Source organism: Lacerta agilis, chromosome 13 (assembly GCF_009819535.1).
Source record: "Lacerta agilis isolate rLacAgi1 chromosome 13, rLacAgi1.pri, whole genome shotgun sequence".
Taxonomy (NCBI): domain Eukaryota; kingdom Metazoa; phylum Chordata; class Lepidosauria; order Squamata; family Lacertidae; genus Lacerta; species Lacerta agilis.
Genome location: NC_046324.1, coordinates 43059067 through 43072486, shown reverse-complemented (window position 1 = coordinate 43072486; position 13420 = coordinate 43059067). Strand labels below are relative to the sequence as shown.

The 13420-nt window shown below is 43.0% G+C and overlaps 1 protein-coding gene across 1 annotated transcript; it reads right to left on the bottom strand.

Annotated features, from left to right (window-relative positions):
* Window positions 1-914: 914 nt before the first annotated feature.
* PTCD1 (pentatricopeptide repeat domain 1) lies at window positions 915-13067 on the bottom strand. The gene is made up of 9 exons (XM_033166566.1): window positions 12979-13067; window positions 10048-10566; window positions 9021-9161; window positions 7710-7928; window positions 4788-4889; window positions 3112-3882; window positions 2590-2706; window positions 2130-2312; window positions 915-1125 (listed from the first exon to the last, which is right to left on the bottom strand). The coding sequence occupies exons 2-9, from the start codon at window positions 10516-10518 to the stop codon at window positions 940-942; spliced, it is 2190 nt and encodes a 729-aa protein (XP_033022457.1). The 5' UTR covers window positions 10519-10566; window positions 12979-13067; the 3' UTR covers window positions 915-939.
* Between the last annotated feature and the right edge of the window lie 353 nt (window positions 13068-13420).

The window sequence follows — 13420 nt, the reverse complement described above, 5'->3', positions numbered from 1 at the left end:
AGTTGTTTAATAATTATGCTTAGTGATATTGGATTGGGAGACATGAGTTAATTCAGATTATACATCAATCCACTAAAGAGCTGAAACAATGGAGGGTTTATTTCTTCTGCATGGAGACATGGGCAAGATTTATAAATAACTACTTACATCACCTTATTTATATTGGGTGGGAGAGGGAGTAAGGGTGGCTTTAAATATATTATACTTCCCCAGGAGAAGGCCTGTCAACTAGCAATAAAGCGGGACAAAGGACCTGTGTAAGTTTGCAAAACTGCTGCTTGTTAGGGGAGGAACAATCCCCCTCATTCTAAGATTCCCAATAAAACTCAAGCGCTCCACTTAGCTGTGCACCAAGACTTTTTATGGGAATTGCCTATGCCTTCAGGCTTATATTTAAAATCTCACACCCTAGAAACTTGTGTTTTAATAATGAAAACCAAGGTGACTTAAGGAAGCTAAATTTTGCATCCAATATAAAATTCCATACATGCATGAAATATGGGGGGTGGGCATCCTTCTGGGACTAAAGAAAAAAGCCCTAAGTCTCATTTAGAGCAGAAAATATTAAAAAGAGGGACATTTTATTACAGCAGTTCATATTGCAATGTGTGAGGTCTTCATTTTAAAAATATTTTTGTCTGCAACCCTATAATTCAGGAAGGGAGAACCCTTGGTACTCCACTATTAGCCAGGGATGATTGAGGTTGAAGTTTGACATCTGAAGGGCTAAAGGTTCTCCACAACTGCTATAAAAACCTCCTTGGCTGTAAATCCCACTGAATGTAGCAGGGCTTGCGTATGAGCAGCAATATATAGATTCACTCCCATTTTTGTAAAAAAAATAATCTAAAGCCAATTTGGGCAAGAATGCTGGCACAAAATGAAGGCAAAAGGAACTTTCGAACACCACTACAGAGTATTAACATTGGTTTTATTTCTCTACCACCTCCTCTGGCTGCTGTAGTTTTGTGCATCTTCTGTATTATGTTTGTTTTCTGGCTGCTTAGGAGTTCTGTATTTTGCCCAAGGGTGTGGTGTTTCTTCAGCCTCCATCCACTTCAGCCAGCGGAAGTAGTAGGATCGAAAGCCATTAATTTTCTCCAAGTAATAGTCCTTTGTTTTGTACTGCAAGAGGAAAAGGAGGAGAATTAACACTCTGTAACAGCAAGAGAAGATTAGTTCTACTCTTAAGAAGTGAGAAACTGCTTCTTAGATTTGTCAGGAGCATACATAATCCTTTGCTGCTTCTATTTGGAAGGGGGGGGGGAGGAGTGTGCTGGTATTAAAAAGTTTCTGTAGAGGGAAGACCACAAGCAAGTGCTTAAACTCTCTTCTGCTGGAATCAATGGGATCTAGAAGTGTTACCAGGTCTGGCTGCTACCAGTTGTGTTTGGTGGTCTCTCAAAAGAGCACAGGTAAGATAAATGGGAAACTATTGGATTCCTCACATTTTATCAAATAGCCCTAGGGCAGAAATCCATAGCATTAAACAAATTAGAGGGCTGCAGCTAATGTTGCCCATACCCATTAAAATTAGTGAACAAGTCATGTCCATAGACTTCAATGGGCCCACCCTGCGTAGGAATTTCACTGAACACAACCCAATGGTGTATAAACATTTCTGCGGAAAACACACAATATCGGTGATGAATTAAAACATGCAATAAATAAGCTCATCTAACCTCTCACCTTGTCCCATGGTCTGCGTAAACAGTACATTTTCAGCTGTCAACTGAAATTAATACCATTGCTGTGAGACACACTTCAGAACTTGTATGGAGAAGACCTTTATCCAATTAAGTAGATGCTGGTATAATGGCCTTTATTTAGATACTGTATACTTGCGGACACTTAGCAATCCTAAACATTTTTCTTCCTCAACCTGGTGCCCAACCATTATCCCTGACTACTAAATTATGCTGGCTGAGGCTGATGAGTTTGACTGCAAATATCTGGAAAGGAATACGTTGGAGAAGACTGATGCACACTTAACTGGGTGCAATCTGGGTAAATGTACATAGGACACAGAACTGCAAGGGTGTTCAAAGAACTGTGCATGTAATATGTGGTCTTACATTTTCTCTTTTGAGTATAAATCAGCTTCTGCAGAAAACAAAAGGCTACCTCACCCTATCAAAGTTAGGAGGATACTGGGCTGCAAACTCCAGCTGGCGCAGGACAACTTCATTTGGAGGAACACGATTTCTACTCATATCTGCAAGGATCTCTGTGAGGTAGGCATAGTCCAGTCTCTTCACAGCTGCAGTTATGAGTGCACCATAGATCTGGACATTGGGATTTATTCCAGAACGCTGAAAAACACAGCCCCAAACTGTCAGACAAAGGTAATTCTGAAGTCCTTACACACACATTTAGGAGTCTCACAGTATACCAAGATTACTGCCCCCAAAGCCGGGGAGATAGGGATTTGCACACTACACAACTGATTGCAATGGCCACCTACAGGAGCTAGTGGGAAGGGTGAAAGACAAGATCCCCTTATGTTAACAGAACTCATTAACATGTACCCATCAGAACCACCAGGTCTGCCGCATGCAGAACAGCTTCAAAAACTTGAGTTTTCTGTACCTTCATGTCTGAGAGTAACTGCAGTCCATCCTCTTTTTTGCGGCAGGCTATTGCCAAGTTGCAAAATGTCTGTAGATTGGGAGAAAGTCCCTCCTTCAGCACTAGGGGCAGCAGGCTCTGTAATATACAAAGGCAAATGAGTACAGCTGTCAAGATTACCTGTTCAAGTTCATGCTGAGAGGAGGTGCAATGTGTACGAATGAAGCTAATTGAACATTGGAAGCTGCCTTACATTCAGTCAGGCCATTGGCCAATTAAGCTCAATACTGGCTACTACACTGACCAGATTTCAGACAAGGTTCTGTCCCAGTCCTACCTGGAAATGCTAGGGATTGATCCTGGGACTTTTTGCATGCAAAGTAGCTCTACTTCTTAGTCATCACTGTTCTCCAAAAGGTTATGGCCTATACCAGTGAATGGGCAGAAAATGTATCAGGTTCTGGTAAAAAAAAAAAAGTAGTTCCTGCAAGCCTGAAGACCACCCACCCCAACCCACACACACTCATATGCCCATGATCCTACCTTTGCTCCTTCCAGATCTCCTCCTTTGCTCTTCTTCCTCACCAAGGTATTAAAAAAAGTTATATCTGGTTTCACGTTGTGCTCCTCCATCACAGTCAACAAGGAAGACTCTGACTGGCTGTTGGGCTGCACCAGCTGAGCTAGCAGTGTGAAAGTTTTGATATTGGACGTGGCACCATCTTCCTTCATTCTCTTTAAGAAACCCTCCATGTCCCCGATGAGTGCCAGTCTATCGGAGGGGGTTGCCACTGTCCCTAAGGAGATCACATTTTCGTTGGGAGGCTGCGAGTCCAACAAGTTGGGGAAGTTGAAGGAGGCTTTGGAAAAACACATAGTGTTTGCTTCTGCCACATCTGGAGCCATCTGTTTTTTATCAGAGATCCCCAAATCCCTGGGCGTAGCAGAATCTGGCAAAGTAGAGATATCACTAGTCTCTGCCTTTGCACAATGATCATTTTTGCTTTTGTTTTTTTGGCTATAGACATGCTGCTCAGGTTTTCTGTCCTCTGGGAACACACATTTTTCCAACATCTCCACATCCAACTGCATTGCAGCTCCAGCATCTACTTCCTTTCCTCGTCGACCTTTCGCCTTCTGGTGTTGCTTACCAGCCTCCAGTCTCGGGATAGTTGGGCTTTCCTCGGAAGTTCTTAGCAACAAATTGGAAGCTACAAGGGGGTCACCAAGGCCACAGTCTCTGGCAGCACTGAGCATCAAGTTGTAGCTGTAATTGTCGGGTTTTAAGTTCAGCTTAAGCATCTGCTGCCAAACCTGTTTTTGGAAAGAAATGTCAGGGCAGAGAAAAGAGAAATGTACCCCAGGTGATCCATATAATTACAGTTTTAACACTAATGGGAAACAGACAAGTTGATCCTAAATATGTTCACTCAGCAGTAAACCTCAGTATTCAGAGGAATTTGCTTCTTGCGATTGGAACCTAGAAGACAGCAGTTGTCTCCAAAGCCACCTAGTAGCTCAGTTTGCACATCACAGTAAAACAGTGCATATTGTGAAAGCACCAATCTCATCCATGTTGCTCCTCCCTCACAGCATGCAAGAGAAATGGACCATGATTCCTGGGATTGGGTTATGTCTGAAATGGGGCCTGTGGTTTGTTTAGCTCCAAACAAACTGTGAGCAATAAACAAAGTAGCCTGCAGGGGTAGCTCAGAATCAGGTCTGCTGGCTGGATCCTATCTCCTGCCCACCTCCTCCATGGTACATGTGTTCTGAAGGCAAATGTTTCAACATAAGCATGCTAGTGATTGCAAATGGCATAATTGTGATTAACTAAAGGGTAACACACCCTCTCGTCTTTTTAAAAAGCAACTCAGAACTGACAGCACAACCTCACAATCATTAGCATGATGCTTTCAACAACAAAAATTGAGATGGTGTTTAATTATTTTAAATATGGTTTTTATTAGATTTTAAATAGTATGGTTTTAACATTTTGCTGTCTACTGCCGTGGGTTCTTTAGGAGGAAGGGTGGGATACAAATTTAGCAATAAAATTAATCTAAGATGTATATAGCTCCCTAGTTCTATAAGATACATGGAAATTTAAGGATCACAACCAGAGGAAGCAATCGCTTAAGAAAACCAGCCAGAGTGAATGCAAGCTTGAAGCTCTTTGTTGGTTTGCTCTGCTGTAAAGAGGAAAGGAAAATACAGACCTGCAAGGCATAGCGAAACCCATTCTCTTTGTCTTTTATGCACCCCATAAGCAGGAAGTTGAAAGTCTCTGTGGTGACCGTATGGCCTTTGTGGGCGATTTCCTTAATAATAATAAAAAAAGGGATGGATACAGTAATTTCACACTTATTCCACAATGGAAATCTTTAATGAGACATTTGCTCTTTTTTAGCTCAAATGGAAAACCTCTCTCTCTCTCTCTCTCTTAGATAATAATAATAAATTGATCCAGGAAAGTCTAAGAAGGCCAAAAGCAACACTTTCAAATTATATTAACAAAGGTACAAATGTCCATCAATACTGTGTTCACAAATACTGTACTATTGCTGAGATCAGCTGGGAAAGCTAATTTCAACCTTGTACTGTAAAGAACTAAATGTCCTGCACTGTCTAATTCTCTTTAAGATTAGAAACAATACTTCCATTATTCCACATTCTAACTTGTTGGCAAACAGGAGTCTTTAGTTGGATTTACATGCCTCTCTGTTCCAAACCAGACCAAAAATCAGCAAGAGGAGATGGACCTGTTTACAAAAAAGGAACCCACTAAGAGCAACAGAATCTCTTCAGATTTACCAGTTTGTGAGGAGTGGGGGTGGAATTCTATGGGAAATCAGAAATTTGTCTACAACAACTAAGGTTCAGATAGCGTATCCTGGTTAAAATGATGGTTTGCAGATGACACCAAACCGGGAGGAGTAGCTAATACCTCAGATGATAAAGTCACCTTGAACAGATTGGAGAACTGGCCCAAAACTAACAAAATGGATTCCAACAGAGATATATGTAAGCTTCTGCACTTAGGCACAAATAACCAGATGCGAGACACCCGGCTTGCCAGTAGTACATGTGAAAAGGATATAGGAGTCTTAGCAGACCACAAGTTTAACATGAGTCAACAGTGTGATGCACCAGCAAAAAAGAAAAAAAGCTAAAACACAGGAAATAATAGTACCACGCTATTCTGCTTGGGTCAGAACCCTCCTGGAGTACTGTGTCCAGTTCTGGGCACCACAGTTTAAGAAGGATATTGAGGCTAGAACATGTGCAGAAGAGGGTAACCAATATTGTCAAGGACCTGGAAAGCAAACCCCATGAGGAACGGTTGAGTATGTTTAGTATGGTAATGAGGAAACTGAGAGGAGATATAATAGTCATTGGAAGTCAAGGCCAAGAAAAAGTTAAATATGGAATCAAAGTGGTTGACATATAGTGATTTGCTGTTGGAAGTTGAGAATAAATTTAAATTAAAGTATCATAAACAACTTAAAGATAAGTTAAGTGATTGGCTTCAGTATCATCAGATTAATGAAATGTTCAAAGTTGACAGTAAAAATACAGGTTTTCAGACAGATAAATCCAGATTGGAAATGGAATTGTTGGATACGAAGAGTAAAAATCTTTCTAGAATGTACAATTTATTGCTGGAGTGGCATACAAAAGATGAACAAGTGAAACCAGCAATGATTGATTGGGCCAAGGATGTGGGGCCCAATATTATGCTTAAAGATTGGGAGAGGCTGTGGAAAAAAGGTTATAAGTTTACGGAATGTACAGCGTTGAAGGAAAATATGATGAAAAAGATGTATAGATGGTATTTAACTCCTGTAAAACTTGCAAAAATGTATCATACATCAGACAATAAATGCTGGAAATGTAAAGAGAAAGAAGGAACTTTTTACCATATGTGGTGGACGTGCCCGAAGATAAAGGACGTCTGGGAAAGGATTTATAATGAAATGAAAAAGGTGTTTAAAAGGTGTTAAAAGACACCTTTATAAAGAAACCAGAAGCCTTTCTATTGAGAATTATAGGGGAAGAAATTCCCCTTTCTTTTTGTATGCCACGACAGCAGCAAGAGTATTAATCGCCAAGAACTGGAAGAACCAAGAGACACCAACAGTAGAAGAATGGCAAATGAAGATGATAGACTCTATGGAACTTGCTGAGCTGACAGCGAGATTACGTGACCAAGGAGAGGAAACAGTGCAGGAAGATTGGAATAAATTTAGATTGTATTTTTAAAAATATCGCAATGTTTAAATTTTATATTCCTTAGGGAAGTGGATAGAGGTCTTCGGTAATGACTTTGGAAGTGGATTTTATAAGATATAATGTTATAGGGAAATAATTTTAGGTGATTGCTAACAGTATGTAACTGCCAATGAGGACTGAAAATGAATTTCAGAAGGAGGAGATCGGGAGAAGTCACCCTAAAATGATAGTGGAATAATGTTAAGAATATATAAGAATTTTGTGTGTTGTTTGCTTTGCATTTTTCTTATAAAATGAATAAATATATTATAAAAAGAGAGGCGATATAATAGCTATCCATCTCAAGGGCTGTCGCATGGATGGTGGAGCTTTTTCTGCTGCTCCAGAGGGTAGGACCCGAACCAATGGATTCAAATCACCAAAAAAATGAGATTCTGACTCAACATATTTCAGCTGTGATGGTAGAATGGACTGCACTCCTTTCATTGGAGGTTTTTAAGCAGAGGTTAGATGGCCACCTGTTAGGGATTATTTAGCTGTGATTCCTGCATTGCAAAAGATTGAACTAGATGGCCCTTGGGTCCCTTCCAGCTCTATAATTCTGATTCTTGGCAAATCATTTTAAGTATTTGGAAAGCATTCTGAAAACCAGGAAACAGAAGTAACAACTTTCATCACCACACCCTGCAACATTTCACAATCCTGTGCACTGTTTACATTTTGCAGTCTCCCCACCCCATGTTGTTCGTTTGAAAGTGTTGGATGGGCCTTTACTACAAGCTCATGCAATTTATTTCTTTGAGGATAATATATGCCACTTTCTGCTATACAGTTCCAAAAGAACTTGCAGCGCAAAACCACGCACACAGATTAAAAGAACCCAGATTTTACACCAGAAGCTTCTTTACCTTCAATATGTCAAAGCACATCCGAAGATCTGCACAGTGGGCACACACTTTCAACAGAGAATGGTACGTGACTAAGTTGAGCTCAATGTTTTTGTTCAGTAGTTCCTGCCGTAGCTTGAGCGCATGTTGCAGGCCCGAGTCCCTCCAGGGTGACTCTGCACAGGCATTAAACAGGGCTGTGTATGTGGCATCAGTCGGAGTCAAGGCTCGCTTCTTCATCTGCCTCCCAATAAAACAGCAATAGATACGCTTCATAAAAATACTCAAACAATTATGCATATCAGGAATAGAACAGATACTCTGTGAAAGTATCATAATGCACAGGAGTCAATTATGCAAATCCCAATTAGACAGAGAGGACTTGTATATTGAATGGAAAATTTAAAAAAAAAATATTGCAGGTGTCGCAGACTTCCAGCAGAAAGCGCTGAGAGCCAGACTTCCAAGCACTCAATGCCAGAGTCACTATTAAGATGGGAGGATGTAATGGGGATTTAAATTAAGAAAGTAAAATAATAAACCCTGCAAGGTATGTCAGCCCACCCATCATATTAACTAATTGCAAGTCACTGCCAATACCTTCACAGCCCTTGTGTTTCCTCTGCCATATGCTGTTCACTGTGCTACAGAATTAAAATAAAATGAAAATTCCACATGGCTATGTGATTCCTACTGCAAGGAATCAGAGGGAAATCCCAGGCAAACTTGCTGTTGTTTTTTTTAATTTGATGCATCATAGGCCGTGAATTTGAGTTTTCTTGTCAGTTTAGAAATTTGGCACAAAAACACACACCAGGATGCTGGCTAATGGGATGCCTGTTGAATGAGAAAATGGAAGGCGAGATCTGCTTTTGTCTTAGCTCACTGGAACAGGGCTGGGGAACCTGTGGCTCCCTCCAACTGCTGCTGGACTCCAGCTCCCATCATTCCTTATCACACTTGTCATGCTGGCTGGGACTGATGGGAGTTGGAGTCCAACAGCATCCAGAAGGCCGCAGGGTGTGTAGTAGAGGGATGACATGACACAGCTCAAAAGTAGCAGGAGAGATGGACGCACCTTTCTCCATATGAATGAAAGATGCTCTGAAACCTTCTCAATAGCACTTTGCAGGAACATTTGTCTTTCAATTCTTCTCTGGCAACAAGAGTTCCCTAGTTCAGAGATGGGGAACCTGTGGAACTCCAGATGGCAGTGGATGCCTACGCCCATCAGCACCCAGCCACACTGGGCAGTTTCATACAAAAACTATCCCCGGCTTGGTTTTCTGACAGCAGCTCTCTCCCTTATCTGAACGAAACTCGAGCACTTACATCGTTATAGAGCCTGAATGCCTTCTTCACATAGCCAGCTCTGCCACAACCACCGATCAGGACAGTGTAATTGCTCTCTTCTGGCCGAACACGTTCCTCCTTCAGCATCTGTACGTCAAACAGGTTCAAAGCCTCTGCCAGCTACAGTTAAGAGAGGACAACTGTGAGGACGCAGCAGGAACAGTTGCTACTGCAGGGCTTGGGGAACCTTTCTCAGCCCAGAGGCCACATTCCCTAATGGGCAACCCTTCCACAGGAACATATGTCAGTCCCCAGTGGCATTTTAATGTGTATTTTTGGATTAAACATGGGCGGGTTCCAGGTCTGAATAGGTTAAAGACAGCTGCACAAGATCACACTGCTTATCTAGTTCAGGAATTGGGAGGTGCAGGCAGAAGCCTTGTCTACCCACCCCACCTCTACGGGCCACGTGTGACAGGTGGGCATCACCGTGGCATTGGATGACCCATTTTTGTCATCATGGTTTGACACCTTGCTTCGCAAGCCCCGAGGATCAGCTGGTCGTTGGGGCTTGCAAAGTGTTTTGCTGATGTCAATGATATGGTGTTGGGTATGGGCTTGGCCAATATTAGGCCTGCGGACTGAAGGGTCCTTAACGCTGATCCAGCCCAATATTGTCTACTACAGTGGTACCTCTAGATGCAAACGGGATCCGTTCCACAGCCCCGTTCGCATCATGAGCAGTCCGTAACCCGGAGCACCGCTTCTGTGCATGCGCGGCTCGCAATTTGGTGCTTCTGCACATGCGTGTGATGTCATTTGATGCGTCTGTGCGAACCGCCGAACCTGGAAGTAACCCGTTCCGGTACTTCTGGGTTCGGCGTGTTCGTAACCCACGCCGTTCGCAACCTGCAGTGAATGCAACATGAGGTATGACTGTACACTGACTAGCAGTGGCATCCCAGAGTCCCTGGCATGTGCTCTATTCTAGTAGTGAGCAATGGCTTTTCACTAGCTATGCAGGTCTATTCAATACTCTTGCAATGAAGACAGCTGAGATAATGACCTTGCCTTCTTTTATCAATGCCTTGCACTTCAAGAAATACCAATACGGAGTATTCCTGGGACCTTGTCTGGGTTTTGGTTCCAATTCCTCCTCTTCCTCCACCTGGCTTTTGAGTTGCAAATTGTGAAATTCTTCAGAAGCTTTGTGAAAAATTTGTCTAGAAGAAAATTTACCAGACAACAACCCAAAGCCTTCATCGTCATCAAATTTCTCTTCCTCATTGCTGGCTGCTTCAGAGGTGGTGGCAGAGTGTGTCTCTTTCGGATCTCTCCTGTGTAACTTGTAGACCACTGGGGATGAACTAAAAGGTCTCAAGGCCAGAAACCTGAGATGATGTGCATTTCTAGGCCTTGCCAAATGTTTCTTTGAAATGGATCTCAATCTGGAAGTAGAACACAGCCCAGGATAGAAAGAACCTTTCACAGTGAAAAGTCCTGCAGGGAAGCAAGGGCGTATCAGCTGCAAAGCCATTGTGGTACCCACTTTCGTCACCTTGTTCTCCGATTAGATGGCCATCTCCTAGAATCCAAATCCAAAACATTTATATATCAATATCCTTACTTTTCTTCAAAAATAAAAAAGAAAGAAACCTGCAATGGCTTCTGTTAAACATTAAAACAATGATACATCAAAATTAAGAAAGTAAACACAGCACTGATCAAATTGTTGTATCACATCAGGGATGGGGAGCCTGGGGCTCCCTAGATGTTGCTGGACTCCCAACTCCCATCAGTCAGCAAGGCCTACAGCTAGGAATGTTGGGAGTTGGGAGTCCAGCAATATCTGGAGGGCCACAGGTTCCCAATGGGCCTCTTGAGTTCAACAGGTAAGTTAGACATAGGTATAGGACTGCAGCCTTTGTTGAACACTTTAAGTAATTTATAATTTTGAGTTTATTGTACTTTGCATGTTACCTTGTTCCTGCTTTTAGGTTGTTTTTTTAATCTGTATTTTGCATTACGTTGATTGTTATATATATATATATATATATATATATATATATATATTAACTGAGGCCCATTAATTTAAACGGGTCTATTTTGAGTAAAACTTAACTGCAAACAATGCTGCTCTAAAATCTGTTTTGATTAAAGGTTAAGTGTGGAAACATTTCAAAAAAAAGCTTCTTATTTTACATGCACCCACTTGACTGTTTTGACTGGTGGAATTGGCAATACTGCAGGTTCCACATAATACCCATTCCATATCTGTAACAACTTGATCTTTTAGTGTGGCGGCACCTGCACTTTGGAACTCTTTGCCTATGGAGATCAAGCAGGTGTCTTCACCGCACTCTTTTCAGTGCCTGCTGAAAAGAACATTGCTGTTTACAGAAGCCTACCCAGGTGCTTAGAAATAGGCTTGCCATACGTCAGGAAAATTCCTGACATGTCCTTGTCTTCGGGTGTAAAAAATGGCACCAGGGGGCAAAATGTCAGGGAAAACCAAGATGCATGGCAACGTGATGGATAAAGCTCAACAATTTTGCGGGTGTCAGGAATTCTAGTTCTAGTATTTAAACTTTCAAAGTAGGGTTGCATTTTCCCTCCATATTACTGCTTTATCTTTTTGTAAACCACTCTGAGGGTGTTGCTGTTGGTGGTTTGTTTTACAATCAAGCAGTATGTAAATTTTATGAAACAAATGAACGGAGCTTCTCAGGGCTGAGGAAAGAAGCCCCCCACTCAATACTTCTAGGCAGTGGTGTCTTCCCATCAGATGTCAACAGTGCTCAATTTACATATAAAGTAAATAAGCTATAGCTTAGGGCCCCACTCTCTTGGGGACCCCCCAAAAAATTAAAGGAAAAAACCAACTGGATGTACGTTTCCAAAATATAAAAAACAAATAAAATAAAACCTACATACATCAACAGTGTTTTGTGTTGTGTGGGCTCCTATGATGTAAGCAATGGGCCCTGCCTGCTAGCCTGCTCCTTAAAATACCACTGGTTTGCATATTTCTATACAGTATATAAGGGGATGTGGGTGGCGCTGTGATCTAAACCACTGAGCCTAGGGCTTGCCAATCGGAAGGTCAGCGATTTGAATCCCCACGACGGGGTGAGCTCCCATTGCTCGGTCCCAGCTCCTGCCAACCTAGCAGTTCGAAAGCACGTCAAAGTGCAAGTAGATAAATATGTACTGCTACGGCGGTAAGGTAAATGGTGTTTTCGTGCGCTGCTCTGGTTTCACCAGAAGTGGCTTAGTCATGCTGGCCACATGACCTGGAAAAGCTGTCTGCGGACAAATGTTGGCTCCCTCAGCCAGCAAAGCGAGATGAGCGCCGCAACCCCAGTCATTCGTGACTGGACTTAACTGTCAGGGGTCCTTTACCTTTATTCATACAGTATATAGGGTGCCTACTTTCTGCATGGACTGGTTGCATACCTATTAGGTCCATAAATTACCATATAGCATATATTCAACACAAAAAACAGCAACCATTTGTTGTTGATAAAGGACAGCTGAACATATAAAGGGCCCCATTACCTTCAGTAGCTTAGGGCCTCATCAAACCTAAATCTGGCCCTGGACGTCAAGGAGATAAACTACACAACCTTTAGAAGACCTCTGAAGGTAGCCCTGTATCGGGGAGGTTTTAAATATTTGACGTTTTATTATGTTTTAAATGGGGGCAACCCAGTCAGATGTTCAGACTATAAATTATAAAACTATTATTATTATTATTATTACTACTACTATTACTACTACTACTCCTCTTCTCAAAGGCGGTGTGACGATAAGGTCGGATGGGAAAGCTGAGGCCCTCCATGAGTTTTGCTGGACTCCAATTCCCGTCACCCCTGGCCACTGTGCTGCGCTGGCTGAGGCCAACTCTGGGACCCTCTTCTTACACGGCCATGAGGCGCCACGACGACCTCCTCCACCCCGCTATTTTGCGAGCACGCGCGCAAGCGCCGCCACTCACCCGCCAACGTTCCCTCCACGCGCGAGGTCAGACCTCCCGCTCGCGACTCCCGACTTCCCCACACGCCTCGGCCTCTGAAAGTTGGTAGGTGGAGCTTCTCGTTCGGGCTGAGGCGATAGGCTGAGGAGCCACCCTCACCTCGGCGCGACAGCCGATTGGTTCGCTCTTTCTCCGCCCTCTTCCCTCCCCATAACAATGCTTCCGACTCTTTAAGATAGGGGAGGCGGGGCCGGAAAGAGGAAAGCGAGAGAGAGTGGGACACGCACCGTAGCTGTGCGAGGGACTTTAACCTCGCCCACCCACTGAAGGGGCGGGACCTAGTGTTTATTGGCTGAGCAGGAGAGCGGAGGCGGGGCGTGCCCGCGCGCGTGCGCAAACCCCGCAGCCCCCAGCATCCCTCGCGAAGGCCCGTCGGGTTCGGATTGGAGGGAGCTGGTGTCAC

Coding starts and splice junctions, on each gene's coding strand:
- PTCD1 (XM_033166566.1), bottom strand. CDS start 10,518: ATGGCTTTGCAGCTGATACGCCCTTGCTTCCCTGCAGGACTTTTCACT. Junction 9,162..10,047: donor CATTGATAAAAGAAGGCAAG/GTCATTATCTCA, acceptor TCTTAACTGTAG/CTGGCAGAGGCTTTGAACCT. Junction 2,313..2,589: donor AGTTACTCTCAGACATGAAG/GTACAGAAAACT, acceptor TGTGTTTTTCAG/CGTTCTGGAATAAATCCCAA.